Here is a 17,391-nt window from a genome sequence, read left to right as displayed (position 1 = left end):
AATACAAGTCAACTGATGCAGCGAACTAATACTACAAATGGGTGTTAAACCGGCTCGAGAGAGATGCGCACACATCAGCAGCCAAGTCATACAAGATGGCTATGCACATTTTTAACAATATGGCAATTGGAAGAATTGGTTTCTCATTCTTATTCTAATTGGGAAGTGCTTAATTCAAGCATGAGAAATCTATCGTGATGAAACATCTAAACCCAATCTATGAACACTATTCTACTGAAGGCATCGAATTCATAAGTCGTCTGTAAGTTTTATAGACGTTGTTGGTGGAGACTAACTGTATTGTATTTCTTCTTATGTATATCTTTCACTGATCATAACAATAAGTCTTAAACGTATATGTGCAGATCTTCTTTTCCAATGCTGATTCAGATTTAATTTATTCAATAAATATGTACTGATTTGATTTCCAGACTGAGATCTATTGCCTTTTTTATTGATATATCTCAGCAGACCTGAATGCATATTATACATGTATTGAGACATGCTCACGTAGGGGCATGACCCTACGTGGTCATGCCGCAACACATACAATATGCCCCTTCAAAAGCACCGTTCCACATAATTAGCAACCGATGCCAATAACTATTAGTGAGAACAAAATCATAATCACTGATTTATATCATCTTATTATCTGTTATGACCAAGGCCCGATACTAATGTAATCGGACTTAATTCATTTCCTTTTCAAGATGGTATTACATATGATCGGTACTTTGAGATATTAAATATAATATGATAATCTGTTTATATATATATATAAAGGTATTACAATCAGACTTCTATACATTTATTATCAATTATATAATATTATAGTATTTTATATTTTCTTTCAATTTACTATGAGGCTAACATTCTCAACACTCCCTCTTTAGCAAGGAGGGAATTGAAGAAGATATAATACAAGAAAAAACACTACTTTGGGTGTGGCCTATAAAGTTATGGTGTCTGGCAAACTCCGGCCTGAAGAACCATAACAATTGATTTTCATGGTGTCCAGCAACATCCGGCCCAAAGAACCATGATGGTTATCAAGGTATCCGGCAAAATTCGGCCCGAAGAACAATGATAACATTTTGCTCCAACACTTTTGGTGTTAGGAGATGGATCAACTATTGATAAGGTCGTCACCTCACAATAGTGACCTTACACATATGAAAGATGGTCATCTTCCATAAACAAGTTTGCAAACAATATAACTTTCAATTATTCATGAATATATGTAACTTACAAATGTATTTACAAATTTGTCATACCAAGTTTACCTCAGAAGTACTCTATTTTCAACCTTGCGAGAGGCTTGGTGAAAATGTCAGCATCTTGCTCATTAGTGTTGATGTTAATCACCTTGATAACATTTATGTCGACCATGTCTCTTATGTAATGGTAAGGAGTCTCGATGTGCTCCGATCAATTGTGGAAGATAGGATTAGCAGAAAGTTTGATGCAGCTATGGTTATCACAATGAATCACTGTAGGACTTAGTTGTTTTCCAATGAGTCCAAATAATAGCTTTCACAACCACACTACTTTGCGAGCTCCCATCAAGGCTGCCATATATTCAACTTCGGTGGAACTTAAAGCGATTGTTGATTGTTTTCTACTGTACCAGGATATCATTACCGATCCAAGACTGAAGCAACACCCTGTAGTACTCTTGCGGTTTATGGAACAACCAGCTCAATCAGAATCAATATATCCTTCAAGTTTAATCTCAACATTTTTGTATTTCAAACGAAGACCAATAGTGCCATGTAGATATCTCAAGATATGTTTAGCAGCCATCAAATGAATCTTCTTTAGTTCACACATGAAATGACTTAAAACATTGGTGGCTTATCAGATATCAGGCCTAGTATTTACCAGATACATAAGTGATCCAGTGATCTGTCTGTAGAGAGTGGGGTCAATAGACTCTGAATTCACAACTTCTTTTAGCTTGTGTAGATTTGTTTCCATCAGAGTTGCTAAAGGTTTTTTTATCCATCATCCCAAACCTAGACAAGATGTTACGAATGTACTTCCCTTGATTTAGAAAAATGTGATCTTTCTTTTGACATACTTCTAGACCCAAAAAATAGTGCAATGGGCCTAGATCCTTCATTTCAAATTCAGCTATAAGATCTTGTTTGCATTTTTCAATTAAGTGATCTTCACCTGTTATTAGTAGATCATCAACATATAAAAAAAGTATTAACATGTCACCATTAGATATTTTGAAATATATGTTAGGATCAACTTCATTTTTTGAGTATCCTAGGTTGGTGAGGTAGTTGTCTATCCTTTCATACCAAGCTCGTGGTGCTTGTTTGAGGTCATAAAGAGCTTTCTTTAGTTTACATAGATATAGATTCTTATCTTTTATAACAAAACCTTTAGGTTGTTCAATACATAGTTGGAAAACTCGCCAAATGCAAAAACTCGCCAAGCCCCCCAAAAGTTTAATCGGGAAAAACTCGGCGATTTAAAAAAAAAACTCGGGAAAAACTCGGGAACCTAAAAAACCGCTGAAATTTAATTAAAAATACATTTATTTTGCAAAATTTAATGAGAAGATGCATCTAATAAGTTAATTAAAGACAATACAAAAGAAAGAAACAAAGTTTAGATATATATAAATGCATAATGCGTACAAAATTGCATTCTCATGCAGAATGCTCATGGTAGAAAGCAAAATAGTAAATTACTAAATAGTTTCAATCTGTCAAACTAGAAGTAAATACTAAAAGTCTAAATACATCAATACAATGTGACAATGCCAATCACATCTTCCTCTTTCCACTTGCACTAGCAGGAAAGCGAGGGGGTCTAGTCCTAGAAGAAGTGCCCCGCACTGGGATAGGGTGTGAGCTGCGTGACTGTGAACTCTGTGGCTGTGCCCCCTCGCTCGACGTCCCTACTGACTGGCTCGGCGTCCTAGAAGAGGATGCATCTCCTCCTAATGGTAATGTCTGATCCTCGCCTGAATCATCATCATCCTCGTCCTCATCCTCAATGTCATCCATAGTGAACTGAAAATCAGTGTCAACCTCCCCCCTCCATGGCCTGCCTCTCCAAATCAGCGATCTCATCTGGTGTAAAAAATGGACTTGGCTCCTGTGTTGTCCAATCAGAATAAGGATCTATCTCATCTAGATCAAGCGGACCAGGTAGTTCTAAGAGCTGTGACTTTTTTATGCGCAACTTAAGATTATAGTGCACATAAACAAGGTCATTAAGCCGTTTTTGAGTCATTCTGTTTCTTTTCTTTGTATGGATGGACTCAAATAAGCTCCAATTGCGCTCACAATGGGATGAGCTACAAAGTTGGGATAGGACTCTGAGAGCAAATTTCCTTAAATTGGGGGTATTGCCACCCCAACTTGCCCACCAAGCATCTGCAAAACAAAATTTAAAAAGTTATAAAGCAATAAAAAACAAAATCAGAAGCACAACTTATCAATTAGCAAAAGTTTTAAAGTTTGACGCTTTACCTGGTGCTTGAGTAGATCTTGCTCTCTTTGCTAGCATAGAAGAGAACAAAGGACCCCTTGATTCCACATAGATTTGTTGTTCGGTCACAATAAGGTCTCTCTCCTCTTCACTTGATATCATTCTCTCAATGCATTTAGAGAGACCTTCCATGACCTCTCCATTAGGATCTGAGTAGGAATATCAGCCCTAAAACAAATAGAAAATGATATCAAGTCTTACTTCACAACCTTAAAAAGTAAAGTAAAATAAAGACTTATTAAAATCCCAACTTCAAGGACAATCAATTATCATAGTACCTGAATTTGGGATTGAGGAAGTAGCCTGCTGCATGAATAGGTTGGTGGAGCATATTGTTCCACCTCCTATCAATTATTTTCCAAATGGGGTCAAATTTGAGACTGTCCCCGTGATAGTAACTTCTAACAGCCTCTTTCGCCCTATCCATGGCCTCATAAAGACCTCCCATTGGGGATTGTTGCCCATCACATGTGCGCAAGACTAGAACCAGGGGCAGAGACATCTACATTTGAAATTTGAAAAATACAAATTAGTTAATAACATAGTAAGTTATGAATTGAAAATGAAACTTGAATGAACTAAAAATATAATGAAGATACCTCCACAATCTCCTTAGCCTTTGCAAAAAAGCTATCATCAAAGACTATTCGTGCCACAGCTTCTCCTTCGAGCTTCTTTGAGTAAGGTGAAGCAACCCAATCAGCACACACAAACATTTGCTTCAAAGCCAATATGTGGTCAAGAATACTTTGCAACATCAAGAAGACCGTTGCAAACCTTGTCATAGCAGGTCTCATCAAATCTTTGCCTTTAGTGGCTTTTCTCATCAAACTGAGAACCCATGGGTGATTATAGATATATTTCGTGACTCGCCTAGCATCTTCCACAACTGGACTCACCCAATCAAGTTTTCCTATGTCCTCCAAAAGAAGGTCAAGGACATGTGCTGCACAAGGTGACCAAAAAAGTGTGGGATGCCTCTCTTGGAGGATTCTACCTAAAAGATTAGCAAAAAATCAATAATCAGTAACAAACTTTCCATATTTAGTATTTACAAATTACATCAAATCTAAATTGAATAATACCATAGCATTACATTCATGATTCATATTGATTCAAATATAAAAAATTAAATCTACCTGCTGCCACATATGCTGCTGCATTATCTGTGATTATTTGCACCACATTCTCTATTCCCACCTCCATGACAACATTCTCCAACATTAAAGCCAATGTGGCTGCATTTTTCACTTTGTTGGAGGCATCGACAGATTTCCAAAACACCACATCATCTTTGCAAGCAATCAAGAAGTTAATAATGGTTCTACTTCTTCCATTTGTCCACCCATCAGATAAAATGGTGCAGCCATACTTCTTCCACTCTTTCTTTTGGTCTTCTATCAACAATCTTGCCCTACCAACCGCTTTGTCAAGCAACCTACAAAATTTAAGTGTAATATTAAATAAAGTGTAAGTGTTAGTAAAAAATTAGGAAATAAGTTATAACAATTAAGATTTAAAATATAACAATGAACTAAAGTGAATCTCAATTATTTACAATTACTAAATAGTAAAATACTAACCTTCCACTCATATCCTTGCGATTAGGCGGCTTGTACCCTTTGCCTGATATTGTCATTGCATTCACGATATTGACCCAATAGGGACTATCAGCGGCATTCATTGAGATATTGTTGAAAAACCAAAAATCAGCTGCTGCAATATCAGTTTGCTCATGCACCTCCTTAAACCATGCAGTGCCCTCTAATGATGGCTGTGCTCCAGGTGTGTTCCTGGGCACAAAATAACACCTATCCCTGATGGGGATCTGGATGGTGATGATGAAGAAGTAGGAGATGTAGAAGAAGTGGAACAGGTAAAAGATAAATTTTGTTTGCGGATCCGTGGGCCACGAAGACATCCCGGTATGTTCTCAAGTGCTTCTTCTTCCTCTTGCATATCAAAAGGAGCTCCTTCAGATTCAACTATGGCTGCCCTCATAGCTATTTTTGCCCTCTCCCTATTCAATTTTTTCTCTTCAGCAGCTGCAAGTAGGGCATGGATGAATCTTTTTTTTTCATCAGTTACCTTGAGACAAGGATTTGAGTCATGTTTCTTTATGCCTGCAAGGTGGTATTTGAGGCGGTTTATGCCTCCAGAAATAATTCTCTCACAGGGAATGCATATCACCTTCCCAATATCATTTGGATTTGGAGCTTCATAGGCATACCGCCATGCCTTATCTCTTGCATTTTTAGGCCGAGTGCCTATATATCCAGATGGGCATGGTGTTTGTGGCCACTCTTCTTGTGGGTTTTTCATTTTTTTAATAGTTGACCGCTGCCCTACACATAAATATATAGAGAAATGAATAAACAAAGTTAGAACTTAGAAGCTAGGGTTTCAAATGATTCAAACTTCAAACTTGAACCATATCCTTAGCAAACAACAAACTTCAACCATATCCTTAGAAGCTAGGGTTTCAAATGATTCAAAATGATTTTAAATGATTTGAAAACATTTACAAAAAACAACAAAAACAAAAGAACATTTGTTATAAAACTATATAAAGTTTTCAAACTATGATAAGATGAACATACTTGGAAAGAAATTTGTCTTCTAAAATCGGTTAGAATCCTCTACAATCCACTCAAATCCGCCTTGAATCACTTGCAATCAGCCAAGAATGCCTCCAAACCTTCTTCTCTTCACTCCTCAAGGTTCTAAACAATGCAAATACAAGAAAGAATGAGAAAAAACACACTCACTGCCGCTTAAATCCTCACAGGCCGCGTTCACCAGTAAATCGCGAGTTTTTAGGAAAAACTCGCCGAGTTTTTGCCGACTACTCGCCGATTACTCGGCGAGTTTTTACCAGATTGCCGAGTTTTTAAATCGGCGAGTTAACTGGTTAAAAACTCGCCGAGCTAGGAAACTCGGCGAGTTTTCCATCTATGGTTCAATATATACTTCTTCATTAATGACACCATTCAAGAATGTGGTCTCGACATCCATTTGATGCATCTTCCATCCTTTGGATGTTGAAATTGCAACAATTGTTCTTACAGAATTGTATCGAGCAACTAGAGCAAAAGTTTCCTCATAATTAATACCTACCTTATGGGAAAAGCCTCGAGCTACAAATCTTGCTTTATGTTTTTTAGTACTGCCATCTGAAGCATATTTGATTTTGTATAACCACTTTGATGAAACAAGTGATTTGTCTTTAGGCCTAGGTACAATATCCCAAACATCATTTTGTAATATGGATTGATATTCTTCGACGATGGCATCTTTCCAAGCTTGACAAGTTAGGGCTTCTTTGACAGTTGATGGTTCAGATTTAGTAAACTCAGTTACTAGTACAGTATAACAAGATTTATTTCTGGTTTTCTTCCTCTCCTTGGAAATTTCATCTAGCTCAACAGTATTTTCTTCAATCATTTTCCTTGCACATAATGGCCTTTTCTTGATATTAGAGATGCCTATTTTCTAAATCTAGAAATGGTAGATTCTCCTCTAATATGTTTTCCCTCTGATTTTCAGTTTGTAGATTTTCATCAAAGTCTGTGGTGGGCTCATCTTCTGTACTTGTTGATAGTTTTAAAGCAACATTTTCTTCAAATATGACATCTCTACTAACTTCAACTGATCTCTATCCAGGTACATAGACTCTATACCCTTTAGAGTTCTCATTGTACCGAACAAATATTCCTTTCTTCCCATATGGTTCTAACTTGGTTCTCTTTTCTTTAGGTATGTGAATGTAAACAGGACAACCAAATATTCTAAGATGACTTACGTCAAATTTAACTCTTGTAAAGACTTCTTCAGGAGTTTTGTTTTCTACGATTGAGTGTGAGCACCTGTTTTGAATATATAAAACAGTATTAGTGGCCTTCGCCTAGAATGAAAAGTGTAAATTTTGATCATGAAGCATTGCTTTTGTTGCTTCAACAATGGTTCTATTTTTCCTTTCTGCTACACCATTCTATTGAGGATTATAAGGTCCAGTATAATCCCTCTTGATCCCAATAGAGGTGCAAAAATCTTTGAAATTTTACAGAGGTATATTCTCCTCCACTGTCTAATCTTAGAGTTTTTATTATTTTTGACGTTTGATTTTCCAAAATTTCTTTGAACTCTTTAAATTTTGATAAAACCTAATTTGATTCTTCAACCTTTAGGAAATAGATCCAGGTTTTCCTAGAGAAATCATCAATAAATATTATGTAGTATAATAATCCTCCTAGAGAAAGTGTTGGCATAGGTCAACATAAAACAAAGTGAACTAGTTCCAGAACTGATTTATACTTGTGTTCATTGGGAGGAAAATGTCTTTGTATGTTCTTTCCTAGAGCACATCCTTTACAAATGCCTATATGGTTTGAATTTAAGTTAGGTGTTCCAATGGTGATTTTTTCTACATTTGGTAGTAAACTAAATCCAATATGTCTGAGCCTTCTATGCCATATTTCATTAGGATTTGTCACTTCGTGACTTACAGCTTTCTTTTGAATGTTACATAATTTATATAGGGTTCCATCTCTAGTCCCTATGGTGATAGCTTTCTTGAGATTTGTATTTTTAGGCCAGTACAACACTTTGTCTTCATTAAAGTTGACTTGGTACCCTTCATTAGCAAGTCCAGAGATGGATACTAGATTCCTTTTTATGCCATGTATGAAAAGAACATCTTTTAATTTTAGTGTAACCCCAATTCTTAGTTGTATAGAATAGGTCTCAATTCCTTTTACTAGATAGGTAGAATTATCTCCAATGGTGACTCCTCCAATGAGATAATTTCCAAAAGTTTCAAACTTATCTTTGAATCATGTTATGTGGCAGGAAGCACCAGTGTCTATTATCCACACATTTTCGTTGTATTTCATCTCACTTGATAGAACTGAGTAGAATAACAATTTTCATCCTTTTTGTTTCAGCAAAGGAAGCTAGGATTTTTTCTCTTTTTGGACAATTTTTGAAGGTATGTCTAAATTTCTTACACTTATAACATTGAACTTTGGAGAAATCATTTCTTTTATAATTATTATTTCCTTTCCTTTTATCATTTTTCTTTCCTTTGAATTTCCTCTTCTTCCCTTTGTTATTAGAGACTAAGAAAATTGCTTGATTTTCTCCCTCTTGATTTGAAATGATCCCTCTAGAAATTAGTCTCGATTCTTCTAATGTGCAATCATTTTTTAGTTGATCAAAAGTGGGTATTGAAGGTCTGCTGACAACCAGGATGAATACTTCCCAAGATATAGGTAATCCTCTAAGTGCTATTATGGATAATTCTTGGTCTCCTACTTTGTTTCCAATAGAAGATAGCTGATTCTTTATTGTGGAAAGTCTTCCAATGTAGGATGAAATTGACTCTCCTTTATTCATTTTTGTATTCATCAGTTGATTTTTTGATGTAATCAATCAACTAGAGTTGTTGATCTCTAATGTATCCTTAATTGTTTTGAATACCTCAAATGCTTTCTTGAGATTTGAGATGCATGGAAGAATATGATCTTTTACTGAATCAACAATGATTTTCCTGGCTTTATTATTTCGTCTTTTCCAAGTGGCCTTTTTAGCCTCTGTTGACTTCTGATTTGACAAAATTTAAACAACCTTTTGATAAGGACAGCTATCTAGGCATTAGCTAAAACCATAATGGGACTAGACACGACGACAAGGAAGGTACTCCTCGAAGGACTATTGTGGCCTACATTATACAATGATGCCAAGGAGTGGGTGGTAAGTTGTAACACTTGCCAACGGCAGGTAAAGCCTTGAAACGGGATTTCATGCCACTAAATCCATCACATGCCCAAGAATTGTTTGAAGGATGGGGCTTAGATTTTGTGGGACCCCTTAAGCCAAGTAGGACTCTGAGGTGCCGCTACATCGTGGTAGCAATGGAATATTTGATGATGTGGTCAAGTCACGAGCATTACGAGACAACTTGGCTATCAACACAGCGAAGTTCATCTATGAGAAGATCATCACACATTACGACATCCCTATTTAGTTGACGAGTGATAGAGGAGGTCATTTCGTCAACCATGTGATCCACTTTCTCACAACCGAGCTTAAAAGATTTCATTCCCTGTCAAGTCCATACTACCCGAGGGCCAATGGTCAGGCAAAGGCAACAAATAAAATCCTTGTGTTTCTCATCTATAAGTCATGTGGGGTCGACCAAGCTAATTGGGAAGAGAAACTACAATCAGCACTTTGGGCGTACCGCACAATGTATAAAGTGACAACCGAACAAACACCATTCCAATTAATGTTTGGACAAGAAGCAAAAGTACCGGCAAAATTCATGGTTCTAAGCCTTCGGATAGCAATCGATAATAGGATGGGCGATATGGAAAGCCTTCGAGAGAAATTGTATAGAGTGAACAAGCTGGATGAACAAAGACTAATGGCGTAATAGGCAACCGAGGTGGCCCAAACTCATTGTAAGGCCTAGCACGATAAGCACCTAAAACAAACAAAAGTTTCAGCCCATACAGTGGGTACTAAAATACAGTGGACGCAATGAGATTAAGTAGGGGAAGTTCAAGGTGAAATGGCTAGGACCCTACAAAGTACGGGAAGTCAGCGACAATGGAGCAATCAAGTTGTGGACCCTTGACGAGCAAGAGATTGTCGACTCAGTCAATGGCTCGAAACTCAAAATCTACCACCAACGACATGAAGGGAACTAGGTGAACTGACAAGGTCCACTAGTCACATTTTTTTTTTTTTTAATTTAGAAAAAATAATTTAAAATTTTTTTTTAAAAACAAACAAAAAAAGGTTTCCCGCAAACATGTCATGTCCCGCAAGTATGGCCCACGACATGAGACAACAAGTATAAAGGGAAATCCCCATGGACTATGAGGCAAAAGGGCAAGTCATGACACCATATGCGGACAAAGGCAAGAGTTGTGGTCAAAGGGCAAAGAGCAGAACACGCCGCGGACGGCCACAACACACCCCAAACATTCACTATAAATGGCCATGGAAGATCAAGAGACGTAACACTTAGTCACACCCATAAGACCAAGCATTTCCGCAGAAAGAGCGCCGACGGGTAAAAGTATTACTTGCATACCAGAACACTATCGAGGAAGGAGATCCACAGAAGGAAACAAAGGCACATTGGCAAAGGCCGCACGGAGGAGGAACCACAGCCAGTGCGTATGGGCACAAAGTGCCACCCTCTGCGAAGTGTAGGTTTTGCATCCGAACAACAAGAACACATGCTCCATCCTAACCATTTTTGTTTCCATAAAGACAAAACAAGAAACGGTTAACAATTTAGTATGAAATCCACCGGAAAGAGGCGACAATGGAATGATCAATTGAAGGGGAATAGTTCTAATATGGACAAAAATGCAAGAGTTTTGGCCTCAGTCGTCCATGTTGCAAGGCTAGGAGCATCCAATAACAAGAAACAGAAGGTGTGTCCTAAAGTGCAACAATCATCATAGAAAGTTGACATTTCTCATCTCACCGTATAGTTCGAAGGTTTGAATGGCATTAAATGTCAGAGATGGTGGAAAGAGAAACCGGAGGCAAACCTCGTCAAGCAAATACTGGTCTGCACATAGGTACATTGGGCAATCCAAATGCTTGTCTTTTCTATTTGGTTATTTCAGCAAGTGTTGTGCACCATGATTGAATCTTACGATAGGTATAGCTAGCAGAGTTCCTATGAGTATAGTAAACATCCCATTAAGGTTTCATTCAAACCTCATGATTTTACAAGAGTATTCAAGATAACGAGGGCAAGGCAGATGTAAAGTGCTAACAAAAAATCATAAGCTTCCAAGGGTTAGGAAAGAACACTGGATTAAGTTGCTTGGTCGTGACCTCACAACAAAGGAATTCAATTTGGTCCTAAAAGGCACCAGAAGTTGTGGAATACAACGGGACTTTATCAGGGAAGGGCCCTGGAGTTGTATCATGGACGTCATGAAAAGTCGGCTGACAAGGGCTAGCAAGGCCTCCGACATTGCATTACCTCAGATAGTTTTCATGAATGGGATTATGAATGGGTTGGTCTAAGACTAGGCCTCAATCTTGATGGAACGCATGGAGGAGTTTATGATGTTGCAACGTAGGACTTTTAACATGTCGCACCAAGCAATTGGATTATTTTTGGAGGCAGCATTGCATCAAATTCCAGTAGATATGTTAGAGGTTCCACCAAAAGCCAAGCTGGTCAAGGATGAGCCTCCCATATTCTACTAACGACATTTGAACATGAGTGGCACAATGGTTGGCTACAAGAAGGTGATGCAAGAATTAGACACCTACGATGACACTAATAGTGGTCGAGAGGATACCACGAAGAGTGGTGGGACTATTTCAAAGGGAGATAGTATTTCGGTTGAGGTTGGGAACGATGAGATAGATGTGGGGTCCCCACCTAGGACACTCTTCACTCCTCAGTTGCCTACTTTGGCGTATTTGATAGCCACCACTCCCATGCCACCTATTCCACCATTTGGCCAGAGGCATGCGTCGATTGTTATGACACCACCCACGGCCATGACAGAGACCACAGTAGTAGTATCTACCTAGATGGAGGGTGTTGAGGAGCCATCCCAACTAGCCACCCCTAAGGGAGCTCAAGGCGTGGATGTTCCCGTGGATTCAATTGCCCCAAATCTAGTAGCTGCAATTCCAGCTGAAGGGTTCATGGAGATGCACCAAGCGCCAGAGCCAGATGAGAGTGGATTACCAGAGCCTCAAGTTCGACTTGAGGTGATTGGCACAGAGGCTATTGTTACTATAGCTTCATCCTTGTTGGCCGAACCTGTGGGTGTGGCCTAGCTAGCACAACCAGAGGTCAAGGGTATTGAAGTGATGGATCAAGCCACTGCATTTTTAAGACAGGAATTCTAACTCACCCATATAGATATCAATCCCTCCATCCAATCCACGACATGAGGAGAGGTCATGACTAGAGTATCTTCCAATCTAGCACCACAAGAGTTGAGGGTGCCACAGTCTAAAGATGCGCCCAAAGATGAAGGGGTCGCATCGGAGGTGGACGTTGCCACCACAGAAGGGGCAGAGATGGATACGGAGCAGGATGTCGATACTGAAGATGGGCTAGACTATAGGTCGGATGTAGAGAGAACCATGGCATACATTAAGACTCTGGAGAATGTGTTGAAGAGAGGTTGAATCATTGGACAACATGCCTTAACCCGCAAAAGAGAATTGCAGTTGAGCTAAGCCTATATCTGGAGGGGCTGTGCCAAGCGTTTTCACTCCTTTGAGGCAAGAGGATGGCCAGCCATGGAGATGCCAGAGATGCTGGCCAATTGGGCTAAAGAACCCGATTTGGGACCATGCAACACAGCCATGGTGAAGCTTGCACATGAGATAGTAGTGGTGTATAAAGACACTTATTATGCTCAGCAGCATGTAGAGGCGGATAGAGAGGCGGTAAGGGTTATAGTTGTGAGGTCCAGCACGATAGAGGCAAAGGCTCGAGAGAAGCTAGCCGCTAAATTGGTTAGCCAATAGACAGCATGGGCAGCAAAGCAAACAACGCTCTTGCAAGACAAAGATAAGGCTGAAAAGGGATTATAGGCAGCTCAAGCACAGGCTATGGAGGCAGCACTTCTACTGAAGGAGGCTGTGGAGGTCAACACATGGACATAGAAGGACTTGCGCATTCAGACAGACCAGGTCTATGAGTTGCATCGGTCATTGGCCACTCTAGGGATGCAACCTCCCCTTAGTCTCTATTTTGATGTATTTAGTTCATTATCCCCTATTTTGTAAAATTCTAAGTCGTCAAGAGACGACTTTTCTTTTGGGGTAGATGATGTTGCTGGGATAATGGGTAGTTAGACAGTTGGTGTCCGAGGGAGTCACACGGTTGCGATGGTTCACCTCACAACCCCTCGAACACTATATGTAAAATTAAACTTTATTCCTTTTCATTGAGACATATTGGTATTGAATACTATTGTGTACGGTGACTAAGCAATGAATATAATATGATTGTTCTCTACTTCCATTCTGTGTTAAGTACCTATCCTTATGTATGCATTAGTTTTGTTACCCATTAGGGAAAATAGTTACAAACTTACATGTGATGTTTTAAATCATTAATGTTTAACTTTATTTTAATTTATAATTATCTCTATATGTATTGCACATATTTCATCTTGATGGAGAGGATGATTGAGGTGTATCAGGCCTTTCAATTGATGGTGATAAATCTAGAGCGGGGACAATGGTCCAATTCTAAGTCCTCTGAAGGAAAAGCGGTGACGCAAAGGATCCTTGATGAGAGTCGGTGGTCCACAATGAGGTAAGTTGCTGATTTTTTAATTTAATGTTAGTCTTTTGCTTGTTGATTTACATACTAACAATCTTTAAAAAAAAATCAAATTCTAATTCTAATTTTAGTTTTTGTTTGCATCTTGCAAATATATTTTCTCTATCAAAGCACCCATTGTAGATGTCATTAGATATGTTGAAACTAGGAGAGATATATCAGACTATTGACAGCATGTTGGGGAAGATGAAGAGAATTGTTGTAGCAAAGGATCCTACATTGGAGTTTTATGAGGAGCATATTAGGCCTATTGTGACATGGAGGTGGAACATAATGAATACCCCACTTCATATGGCAGCCTTTTCTCTAAATCCCAAATAGTATGCAGAGTTGGGTGGTAGGGGCCTCCCATATGATGATCCCAAAGTATTGGATAACTTCACAAGAGCCATTGATAAGATGTGTTCAGCTCAAGAGGCCTCTACTCTTCATGCACAATTCTTTGACTTTACCAACCTTCATGGCCCAAACTTGGGTAAGCCACGAGCAAGGTTGAATAGAGTGGTTTGGGCACAGAGAGATCCTATTGGATGGTGGACCTGGCATGGGAGAGATACCTAAGTTAAAAACACTTGCCACTTGCCTCCTTGCACAAGCTGCTAGTTCCTGAATTGCAGAGAGGAATTGGTCTAGATATTCATTTATCTACTCCATCAAGAGGAACAGACTTACCTCTAAAAGAGCGGAGAAGCTAGTGATAGTGCATCATGCTCTTCGACTTTTGGATCGTCAGACTCCAGAGTATACGCAAACACCAGCTTTGCAGTGGAATGTTGAGCCTGAGGATGTGGCCCAAATAGATGAGGGTGACACAACACCAGGATTGGTTGGGGTTATTAAGATAATATCTTATACTTTCTATAATAGTCAACTACTTGTCTGTAGTCCGTCTTTCAGTCTAGAAAGGAATGTTTCCTATCCTGTCTCTTTTGTCTTCAGTCCAGATAGGAATGTTTCCTATCCTGTCTCTAGTTTTGTTTCTAATTCCGTCTTCAGTCTACGTTGTTTCTAAAAGAAACAACGTCCTTGTAATTCTTTATAAGGAACACATTTGTTCCTCTGTTAATCAATCAATTATCCGGAAATTCGTTAATCTGCCATCTCTTTTTGAATCTTGTAACATGGTATCAGAGCCTACTTCTTGAACTTTTTGAAAAATTTATAATTTCATTCGAAATTATTTGCTCAAATTTTTCGAAATCCAGTTAGGTCTCTTTTTTGAAAATCGTGGGAAGATTTTTTTTGTAAGTTTTGCAAGTTTTGCAAATTGAGGGAAACCGTGGACGATTTCATCTGCAACTCGCAATTTTCTCTTTCCTACTCGTGTTTTCTGAACTCGCATTTGTGGCTGAGGAACTCACGTTTTTTTTGTGCTAAAAAAAAAAACCACAGGTTCTCTGATTTCGGCTCACAGCTTGCGTGTTCAAGTCCGCGGTTTTTTAAGGGCAAAAGCAAAACCGAGACCCTCTGCCAGTGAAAGACGGGAGCAGTAATAAAAAGAAAAAACGTATAGTTTTTTGCAGACGATTTTCTACATTCGGCTCTGCAAACTCACGCCATTTTTTGGTGTTTGTTCAGCACACTCTAGCCCCATTCGTCCATGCACATCGATCCTTGAAGAAAACCTCCCTAAAAAAAAAAATCCGCCATTTTTATTAAGAAATCTGAAGTTTTTTCAAGCTTTTTTCAGCCAAGGCCTTTTTTTTCGAAACCCTAATTTTTGGGGTCCAAAAAATATTTTGTTTGCAAATTCTTGGTGGGTTTTTCGAGAGCTCAACTGGGTTGTCGTCCGTTTTTTCTGAATGCCTTGATTTTCGAGCCAGCGAATCTAGAAAACGATAGCAGATTCCTTTTGGGTTTTTCAAGCTCTCTTATGGGTCATTCTCTGATTCTTCTGGGTCTTCCGTATTTTTACCTCGAAGAACATGCCTTCACAGATTTTCACAGTTTTCATTGAAAAACGTGTCATGGCATCTCTGACAAATATTCTGCTCGAGCATAATTCCAAATTCAATGGTCGCAATTATGGAACCTGGAAGCAGCGCATCATCGCAATCTTCGAATATCGAAACACCGATCAACTTGTTCTGGGTGTTAAGCAGCGTCCGACTTCTCTACTTCCTGATCAAGGCGAAGCTACATTTTTCGCCTTCTGAATTTGTTCCTGTTTTTTTGGGTTTGTTGATTTTCTCCTCAAAAATCATTTCAAGTTGTCTGTAATACACAAGGTTGCGTGAGATTCTAGGTTTTACCGTTTTTCCCAAAAAAAACGAAGTTTTGTAATTGCAACTTATTTTGAGTCATAGCAGTCTTCTGGCAAAGCTTCTTGGTTTCAACATTCTATAGATCCAGGGAGGGTCTCAGTTATCACAAAATGTTCCGACATCCATACGTTGACCATTAAGGGAGGGTATTAAGATAATATCTTATACTTTCTATAATAGTCAACTACTTGTCTGTAGTCCATCTTTCAGTCTAGATAGGAAAGTTTCCTATCCTGTCTCTTTTGTTTTCAGTCCAGATAGGAATGTTTCCTATCCTATCTCTAGTTTTGTTTCTAATTCCGTCTTTAGTCTACGTTGTTTCTTTTAGAAACAACGTCCTTGTAATTCTTTATAAGGAACACATTTGTTCCTCTGTTAATCAATCAATTATCCGGAAATCCGTTAATCTGCCATCTCTTCTTGAATCTTGTAATAGGGGTTCCATTATATGAGACTACGCTTCCTATGGAGGATGATAGTGAGGAGTTTGATGCCATGGCGACAGAGGCAGAATAGGAGCAGCAGTCTACTTCATTTTTCTCTGTTTTGTTTTCTATGTTGAACTTGAACATGATGATGATACATTGATACTTTTTGGCAGCCCTTTAGCCTTTGGGCATATTTTAGATTTTCAGCTTTTTATGATATTGTTCACTGCTAAACTTATATTTAAATATTTGTGTTCACATATTGATATGCATATTGACAATTGAATACTAAAATCAGTTATTATTTCCTAGATGGCATTCAAATGTTGTATGTTAAGGTTCTATAATGTTTGAATGAATGACATGTATATTTTAAAATCTCTCTCTCTCTCTCTCTCTCTCTCTCTCTCTCTCTCTCTCTCTGTATATATATATATATATATATATATATATATATATATATATATATATATATATATATATATATAGCCATCCCCGTTTTTCATCCCCCCTCGTCCCAAAATCGACAAAAAAAATTGTTTTCCCAGAAACCTGTCCCGTCATCCCCCGCCGTCCCCATCCTGAAAACTCAGGGGAACATAGTGGAAGATTCATGCAAATGCTTTATAGCACCCATTAGCAGCTTCTTCCTCCGAATATGATGCAACTCTATCTGCGATGGCAATTATTTCCTAGCTATAGTACCTTGGAGATAAAGCATATGCAAGGAAGTGCAATGGGGTAGTCATCTTCTCCCAACAATGATGAATGGTTGCTTCCACCTTATTGCATAAGGCTTCACATTTTGTGGGGTCATTCTCATGTGTTTGTATGGAAA

At 38.5% G+C, this 17,391-nt stretch overlaps 3 protein-coding genes across 4 annotated transcripts in view; all 3 read right to left on the bottom strand.

The window, feature by feature from the left end:
- Positions 1-17,391, bottom strand: part of LOC149553070 (pyruvate dehydrogenase E1 component subunit alpha, mitochondrial-like) — a 143,080-nt gene that overhangs the window by 11,555 nt on the left and 114,134 nt on the right. The window lies entirely within an intron of this gene.
- On the bottom strand, positions 2,609-3,672 carry LOC149553072 (uncharacterized). The gene is made up of 2 exons (XM_089789834.1): positions 3,492-3,672; positions 2,609-3,395 (listed from the first exon to the last, which is right to left on the bottom strand). Exons 1-2 carry the CDS (start codon positions 3,640-3,642, stop codon positions 3,043-3,045), a joined length of 504 nt encoding a protein of 167 aa, XP_089645960.1. The 5' UTR covers positions 3,643-3,672; the 3' UTR covers positions 2,609-3,042.
- Positions 3,773-11,513, bottom strand: LOC149553071 (uncharacterized). The gene is made up of 5 exons (XM_089789552.1): positions 11,409-11,513; positions 5,094-5,338; positions 4,650-4,948; positions 4,110-4,507; positions 3,773-4,012 (listed from the first exon to the last, which is right to left on the bottom strand). Exons 1-5 carry the CDS (start codon positions 11,511-11,513, stop codon positions 3,773-3,775), a joined length of 1,287 nt encoding a protein of 428 aa, XP_089645678.1.

This window comes from Cupressus sempervirens, chromosome 6, assembly GCF_028749045.1.
Source record: "Cupressus sempervirens isolate cs-2001-9-10 chromosome 6, ASM2874904v1, whole genome shotgun sequence".
Lineage (NCBI taxonomy): Eukaryota > Viridiplantae > Streptophyta > Pinopsida > Cupressales > Cupressaceae > Cupressus > Cupressus sempervirens.
The sequence above is the reverse complement of the archived record's forward strand: the minus strand, read 5'-3'. Positions and strand labels throughout refer to the sequence as shown.

Coding starts and splice junctions, on each gene's coding strand:
- LOC149553071 (XM_089789552.1), bottom strand. CDS start 11,513: ATGTCGGAGGCCTTGCTAGCCCTTGTCAGCCGACTTTTCATGACGTCC. Junction 4,508..4,649: donor AGCAGCATATGTGGCAGCAG/GTAGATTTAATT, acceptor CTAATCTTTTAG/GTAGAATCCTCCAAGAGAGG. Junction 4,013..4,109: donor AGGCTAAGGAGATTGTGGAG/GTATCTTCATTA, acceptor TTTCAAATGTAG/ATGTCTCTGCCCCTGGTTCT.
- LOC149553072 (XM_089789834.1), bottom strand. CDS start 3,642: ATGGAAGGTCTCTCTAAATGCATTGAGAGAATGATATCAAGTGAAGAG. Junction 3,396..3,491: donor AAGATCTACTCAAGCACCAG/GTAAAGCGTCAA, acceptor TTTGTTTTGCAG/ATGCTTGGTGGGCAAGTTGG.